Source organism: Mytilinidion resinicola (assembly GCF_010093595.1).
Source record: "Mytilinidion resinicola strain CBS 304.34 unplaced genomic scaffold BDZ99scaffold_9, whole genome shotgun sequence".
In the NCBI taxonomy this organism is placed as follows: Eukaryota; Fungi; Ascomycota; class Dothideomycetes; order Mytilinidiales; family Mytilinidiaceae; genus Mytilinidion; species Mytilinidion resinicola.
Window position 1 is genome coordinate 740,432 of NW_022985445.1, and position 7,382 is coordinate 747,813.

Here is a 7,382-nt window from a genome sequence, read left to right on the forward strand (position 1 = left end):
CGTTCGCATCGCTCAGCATGCGTGCAAGATATGTCTCCGTCGCTTCCTGATTGTCCCAGTCCTTGTGTTGTGCCAAAGCAGGAGACACAGCCCGGACTTGTTGCTGAAAGTTGTGGGCCATTTCGGGTGTGACAAGATTCGAGCTGTGGTAGTGCTCTAGCACTCGATTGATGGTGCTGTAGGCTTCGCTGTCCAGAGTCAAGTGTCCGTTCTCGGGCATGGATGGCATAGTAGGAGTCCATTCTGGAGTACGGTCTTCGCGATTACCTCTGAAGACGACGCTTACAGAGTCTTCTGGCCGAAGAGATGAGCGCGCATCAAATGGATCGATGGGAGATTCCTCCTCTTCGTCCAGGTATGATATAGCGCCTGAAGGATCAAGATGCTCTGCCCGCCAGACGTGTGAACCCATGCTGACGCGATGCGACGCCGACGAGGACGTAGGCCACTGATGTCGATTTTGAGTCAATGTCGGGGTGTCACGAAGCATGATTTGTATGGATTCGCTATCATCGATCTCCGAAGGATTGTCGAAGTCCGTGGGTGCCGCGCTAACAGGACTCTGCTCCCGCATCTTCATAACCTCACTCAGGAGCATTCCGCGTCCTTCGTCCAACTGCTTAAATGTCTGGGGCGAAAGTATAATATCATCTTCTCGTGGCGACGTATGAGAGGTCTCGATGACGTGATGTTCCTCGGGTTGTTGCAGAGGCTGGTAGCTGGCCTGCTCTAGAGGCGGAGTCATGGCAAACCCACCAGGCATTCCCAGAACTGGCGATTCATCTTGTTCAAACTCAGTGTCCGCAGTCATAGGCTCGCTGCTATTCGCAGATGGGAGACCCGAAGTGTCAAGGGTTAGGATTTGGGGCTCTGTGAGGTGGCCATCGGAGGGTTGCGCATCCGTACCATGCTCAGCGGTAGGGGAATCCCCCGAGCTCTGGTCCTCGTCGTTCCGTGGTACGGGTTGTGTACGACCAACTAGCTTCCCAACCCTTTTACCTGTTAGAACCTCTTTCGACCCCGCACCCTTCAAGTTTTCCTTCGATGCCTTCTCTATGAGAGCTCGCCTATCCGAGACCTTGAGACCTCCAATTGCGATATTGTTCCTAGCTTTGGGCTTGTCGGACGGCTGATCGCGAGCTGCGGCGGCATGTCTGCCAGTGCTTCGCGCCCTCGACGCAGACGTGGTTGCCATGGAGACGGGTTGCCTGTCGCGGGAGTGTCTAAGTCGTGGTGAAGTGGGTTGTGGCGGCGCGTGGATGACTGCTTTTAGGAGGTTGCCTCCGTTCGCAGGTTTGTTTGCTGTCGGCCCGCCGTACCTCTTAGACGTTAAGGTGAGCGGAGGCGGCGTCTTGGTGTTTTTCTGAGGTACGTTCTCCTTCCCAGGGTGATATCTGCCCCGAGATCTTGCTTCTATCCCTAGTGTGTGGTCTAGCGATGATCCAGCGCGGGAGTTAGATTGGATGGACGAGCCAGAGTCTGACGTGACGCTAGTTCGCCGTGTCGTTGAGACAGGAATTCTGGAGGGCGGGGAGGTCCTCCTCGCCGCATTCAAGTCGGTCATGCGGGGTGAATGTGGTGAAGTCGGTGAAAAACTAGCCAGGTCTAGCGAGTGGTTGTACTGTCCTACCGTTGGTGATAATTGGATATCGCTTCGAGAACGGCGGTGCCCCCCAGCAGAAGCTGTCCTGTCTGGAGACAGAACGTCGAGACTCGCTCCTTGGGGTGTTTGAAACGAGGCCTCGACGTTGGACTGGCTCCTCGAATGGCCAGCAGTAGGGTTGGTCGGGAACACTCCGGAATCAGAACCTCGACGCCGATTGTCAAAATTGGCGATGCCATAGCCTGGACCTAGCAATCCATCCTGCCCTTCAACAACCTCGCCGAAGAAGGGCTGCCGACTCGACTGGAGGTTTTGCGTGCTTGCGGCCCCCGAGAGTCCTCCCCTCGCGCCCGACGATTGTGAGCCCACACTCTGGCGGGTACCGTTTGCTCTTCTTGCCGCCGCAGGAGAAGCAGGGGCAGGCTGAGGCCGCTCTCTCGGCTTGAGATTGTTGAATTTATATGACCCGTATGCGTGCTCCTTGCCCGGTCGGGCAGGTGAAGATGTGGAGGTGGACTGTGGTATCGAGGACGAAGATTTCGAGGGTGCGGCTGTCCGAGGCGGTCGGGGTCGGGTTGTCGAGGAGGGAGAGGCGGTTGGACTTGAATTTGCGGAGGAGTCGAACTTTTGCACGAGGCTCCTGACGGGCGGGCGGGTCGAGGTCGGCAGCGCGGGATTCGACTTTGCAGTAGACAGCGACGAGGACACTGGGCTGGAGGCAGAGCGCACTCCGGCGCGCTGAGCAGTGCGCGAGGCCGGCGAGGGCTTTGCGGTGGCCTGGGAGGCGCCGTTGATGGGGGTCTGGCGCTGGCGGGAGGTGGTGGTCATGTTGGGGCCCCCCTCGACGACAATATCCGGACGGTGTGGCGGTCGTTGCAGGCTGGCAGAAGGGGGATTATAGGATCGATAGAAGGCATCCGCGTCGTGCTCCGTGGGGTCGTCGGTCACGGAACCATTGACGTGTGCTTCGGGGGAGGTAGAGTTGAGCCAGTCAGCCACACCGCCGGTGTAGGCATAGTTGTGATATGAGTGCTCTTCAGGCCCCTCCATAATGGTCACTGATCATGGGCATACTCGCATGGTAGGGTCCCGTCCTCGCTGTGGATCGGTCGAGCGCGAATCAAGGCAACGAAGGAGTCTGGCACGGGATGCGGCACCAATCAGCCAGCGCGGACAGAGGGCGCTCTGAGCTCCTGGACACGCAGAATGAAGAGAAGAGACCGGGGGTGCCAATCGCCAGCGCAGAGAGACGTCGTGAAGAGCGCGATGCATGGGCCAATGGGGGAGGGTATGCGGTCAGGCCGCGAGCAGGTTTGATGCCAGGCGCGGCGTTTCGAAATGGCGGCCAGGGGGCGCAGGAGTGAGGCTGGGGCGAGGGCGTCTGGGCGACGACGGGATGAATGGGTGGCTAGGTGAAGAGGCGGGGAGGGGGGTGGAGGAGAGTGGGAGAGGCGTGGGAGACTGCGAGTCCGACGGGAAGGTCGTGATGCGGATAGCAGAGGCCCTTCACGAGGCGATCAGCGAGCCGTTGTGGGCTGCCCTGGCAATTATTGGCTTACAGCGGGGCCAGCGGCAGCGCTCCGGCGAGCACGCGTGGAGCGGACGGGCAGGCCTGGCAGGCGTAAACATGGCGCTGGATCAGGGCAGCAATCTGAGATGAGACGCCAGGTGTGGTTTTGCTATTAGCTGTGATATACTGCTCGACGACAAAGAAGCTCCCCTCAACACCACGAGCCCGACTCCGCCAGCTCGACCTGCGCTCGCGGCTTCTTCCAACACCCACCCCGGCGCGCCACCTGCCACCCACACGGCTGCCCACCGGTACAACGTTGGCGGCTTTCGGGGCCTTGTGGCGGCGAGACTGGGTGGCCCAGGTTCCCGGTTGCTGAGCTCCCTGTCCGCCCTGGCGATTTGCAGCAGTGGCTGCATTGAGCATCGTCGTCCAGCAGCACCTCGCGACAGTGACATCGACATTCTCGGGACAGCGCCCCCGGCAGCAGCACGCCCGGCAGCATGAAGAGAAAACGCCAGCCCGTCGCGAGTCCCGCGCCCTCGAGCCAATCTGCCCTCGCCACACCTCAGAGCGTCGTCCACCCCGTGCTACAGCGCCTCTACCCTCAATTGCATACCCTGCGCCAGTACCTGCTGTCATGGCTGCCTGCGTCGTCCAAGAAGCGTCGTCGCCGCATAGAGCAGCTGGGGCTGTCCCCAGACGCCACTGCGAGCCCTGGGGAAGATGCAGCACTAGGACTTCTCCTTGACACGACCCTGATCGGCCTCCCCAAGGCTGACCAGTCTGAAGCCGACAAAGATGCACTTGCTCGGGACATGGAGAGCTTCTCGCAGCAGCTGCCCGAGTCCACCTTGTTCCTCAGCTCCAATCCCGGCCACTTTCTGCAGCCAGAGGTATGCTTTTCTCTTTCATTGGTCTTCTACATATCGTCCTCGTACATGAAGCAAGATTGATAGCAATTCCGAAACAAGCGTGCTGTCTCGCTTCTGCCGTCCAACCTCCTGCATACTGACAAATGCAAGACTGTCGACTTCGTGATATGGCTGCTTTTCAAGAGACACCCCTCCTCCCATCGGCCACCTCATCTGCTCTGCTATGCGTTCCAGCGTGCATCCGTCCAGGGCCAGAATGGCCTCGCACTCGGAGCTGCTCCCGGCATACCAGGCATTCTGTCTCATGCCCCCAACACCTATGTGGACACCGTCAAAGGGCCACTTTGGTGCAAGCTGCACTCTCACCTTGGACAGGGAGGAGATCGTATCATGATAGACCTCCTTCTAGACTGCGGCATCTTTCGTCCGCTCCAAGGCCAGAACGGAAACTACGTCCAGATCAGTGGTTAGTTGCCATGGTGTGACTTCAATTGAGCTTTCTAATGTGGCCAGGCTTTCCGGTGTCAGAGCTGAAACCGAATCGAGCATCAAAAACAGGTCCACACACTATTGCTGCGAAGGATCCCAAGCTTTTGCCGATACGCGGTCCACTTCCAAAACTCGAAGCTAGAACGCCAGCCTCCATCAAATTCGTCCGTAGTCGGATGCTGTATGCGAGAGCGGCGCTCAATGCTAAGGGTGGAGTGCGCTTTGGCATGCGTCACATTCGTAAGGTTTCCTGCAAGGCCGCAATTGCTTAGTTTTACTAATTGAATAGATGTTCTGAACCGTTTCTCGGACAGAAATGACCCTCAGCAGACGATACAGATAATGAGATATATATTCCCGCGTCAATTCGGACTGCATAACGTGTTCACGTCAACGGTAGATTACCGAGACACAGCTTTACCATTCAAGGACTACACCCTCCGCGAAAAAGAAATCCAGCAGCAGTTTTACCGTGAGTCGTTGAAGCACAAGAGCGCAGATGCTAGCATAGAAGGCTTCAAGTCGCATGTGCCAAAAAGACTAAGGGGTGAAGCGACAACCCTGGTCAATAAACTCCGGAAGCTGAATCAGAAATGCTCATATTCGGAGCTACTGCGCCACTATTGCCCGGTCGAGGTAAATATACCGGATTCCCAACTGAGGCTAAATTTGACTGGTATAGGGTCTCGATTTATCCCCGAAGCCGGAATGGAGAAACAACCCACTTCAGCCTGGTTTGAGCAGGGACTTGGCTGAAGATACAGCGCAATGCGATAGGGAAGTCAACCTACCCCATCTTGCTCACCGGCAAGTCGAGGAAACGTGCTTTACGGACCTAGCGTGTCCAGCAGCCCATGTCTCAGCATTCTGTCGCGCAACGATATCGAATGTTGTGCCCAATGGCTTTTGGGGTGGCGACCACAACAGACGAATGATCATGAAGTCTGTGGATCAGTTTATTCAGCTAAGGAAGTTTGAGAGTCTTACCTTGCACCAGGTGACTCAGGGGCTCCAGGTATTCTTCCGATGATCGTTATATAAATATTTCACACTGATTAGTTGCTAGATTACTGACGCTGCATGGCTTAAATCACTAGGCCAGCTATCTAATGAAAAATTGTCTAGGTCCGATTCACTAAAACGACAAGAAGTCTTTTTAGAGTTCATCTACTACGTGTTTGACTCGTTCCTGATCCCTCTTATCAGATCGAACTTTCACGTGACTGAATCCAACGCCCACAAAAACCGCCTCTTCTACTTTCGACACGACGTATGGCGAATGCTCAGCGAACCGTCTTTGACGAACTTGAAACTGAAAATGTTTGAAGAGCTGTCAACTGAGCGTGCGACGAAGGTATTGTCATCGAGGCCCATCGGTTTTAGCAAGATTCGCTTGCTACCCAAAAAGACCGGAGTGCGGCTCATTACGAACTTGAGGAGAAAGCAACAAAAAATGCGAGGCGGGACGATGGTACTAGGACAGAGCATCAATTCCGTCATGACTCCCGTCTTCAACGTCCTGAACTACGAAAAAGTAAGTCAGATAAATCCTCATCAACTCACCGACGCTTATCAGTGCAGTCTCATCAACCGGAAAAACTTGGAAGTTCTCTTTTCTCGGTTGGAGATATGTTTCCTAAGCTTGCCGCGTTTCAATCATCGTTGCGAGAACGGGGTCTGTCGCAGTCTAAGCTGTACTTTGCAAAGGTTGATGTCGAGTCTTGTTTCGACACGATACCGCAGCGGCGACTGGTCACTATGGCTGATAGTCTTCTTTCTCTCGACGAATATCAGACTGGGCGCCATGCCGAGATGGCCCCTTTAGGGCGTCTGCAGAGCTTGGAGGGATCGTACTCAGACCCTGCTCCTATTACGAGATACGTCCCGCATGGAAGGGCAGCAGGCGAGCTCACGTCGTTCGAGAAGCTTCTGCACGACAGATATGTTGGCACGAAAGCGAACACAGTCTTCGTCGACCAGGCAGTGCGACGACTTGAAACTAAAGACGATATGATGCGACTTCTTCAGCAGCACGTTGAGCACAACCTTGTCAAGATAGGCAAGAAGTTCTACCGGCAGAAGAATGGTATCCCGCAAGGCTCGGTGCTTTCGAGTCTATTATGTAATTTCTTCTATGCGGAACTCGAGCGAGATCTGCTGAGCTTCCTCAACGAGGACAGCCTCCTTGTGCGACTGCTTGATGACTTTCTGCTCGTCACCGTACAACAAGAACATGCCGAGCAGTTCATGAGAATCATGCACCAAGGCCACCCTGAATATGGAGTTGTGGTCAAGGCTGAGAAGTCATTGGCCAATTTTGACATCGTCCTCAACCCTAGCCACAAGATACCAAAGCCCGACTCAGGCATCAACTTCCCATTCTGCGGGATACTTATCGACACAGGCACCCTGGACGTGAAGAGGAATAGGGAAGGCAAAGGAAGCAAGTCTCCATGTCCTTGGCGGCTAAACACAGCACTAATGATAGACAGACATGGGCGATTCGCTGACAGTGGACATGACCAAGATGCCAGGGCAGACATTCCACCGCAAAGCATTAAAGTAAGTCAATAAAGTGCTCCGGACGCGAGGAAATTGGCGAGTGGCAACTGAGCGATGTGGTCCAACCACTGGGTGATACGTAGCAGCACTCCTTGCTCCCATCATCTAAACCCTGGGAGGTCTCCCCCTGGAGGATGCTGCTGCGCTCCCCGTCTGGGGATCCCGCCACACACCAGATATTGCTGGCGATCACTGCCTGCCACGCGCACAGGCTGCCCCTCCACTCGTTCTACTGCCTCCGATGGTGGTTCTCGCTAATAGTGCTGACCCGGGCATAGCGCATTCAAAATCCAGCTGCACGCCATGTTCCTGGACACGGGCTTCAACACGCTCGACACGGTGC

At 55.7% G+C, this 7,382-nt stretch overlaps 2 protein-coding genes across 2 annotated transcripts; one reads left to right on the forward strand and one right to left on the reverse strand.

The window, feature by feature from the left end:
- Positions 1 to 2,769: 2,769 nt before the first annotated feature.
- Positions 2,770 to 3,656, reverse strand: BDZ99DRAFT_570725 (uncharacterized protein). Its single transcript, XM_033728022.1, has 2 exons — positions 3,163 to 3,656; positions 2,770 to 3,107 (listed from the first exon to the last, which is right to left on the reverse strand). The coding sequence occupies exons 1-2, from the start codon at positions 3,537 to 3,539 to the stop codon at positions 2,900 to 2,902; spliced, it is 585 nt and encodes a 194-aa protein (XP_033577067.1). The 5' UTR covers positions 3,540 to 3,656; the 3' UTR covers positions 2,770 to 2,899.
- Positions 3,297 to 5,670, forward strand: BDZ99DRAFT_304375 (uncharacterized protein). Its single transcript, XM_033714215.1, has 4 exons — positions 3,297 to 4,009; positions 4,139 to 4,454; positions 4,502 to 4,717; positions 4,767 to 5,670. Exons 1-4 carry the CDS (start codon positions 3,617 to 3,619, stop codon positions 5,231 to 5,233), a joined length of 1,392 nt encoding a protein of 463 aa, XP_033577068.1. The 5' UTR covers positions 3,297 to 3,616; the 3' UTR covers positions 5,234 to 5,670.
- Positions 5,671 to 7,382: the final 1,712 nt, after the last annotated feature.

Excerpts from the sequence above, each read along its gene's own strand:
- BDZ99DRAFT_570725 (XM_033728022.1), bottom strand. The coding sequence starts at position 3,539 with ATGCTCAATGCAGCCACTGCTGCAAATCGCCAGGGCGGACAGGGAGCT. Across the intron at positions 3,108-3,162 it reads GCGCTGCCGCTGGCCCCGCT|GGCCTCTGCTATCCGCATCA; the intron begins GTAAGCCAATAA and ends CGCCTCGTGAAG.
- BDZ99DRAFT_304375 (XM_033714215.1), top strand. The coding sequence starts at position 3,617 with ATGAAGAGAAAACGCCAGCCCGTCGCGAGTCCCGCGCCCTCGAGCCAA. Across the intron at positions 4,455-4,501 it reads AAACTACGTCCAGATCAGTG|GCTTTCCGGTGTCAGAGCTG; the intron begins GTTAGTTGCCAT and ends TAATGTGGCCAG. Across the intron at positions 4,718-4,766 it reads CTTTGGCATGCGTCACATTC|ATGTTCTGAACCGTTTCTCG; the intron begins GTAAGGTTTCCT and ends CTAATTGAATAG.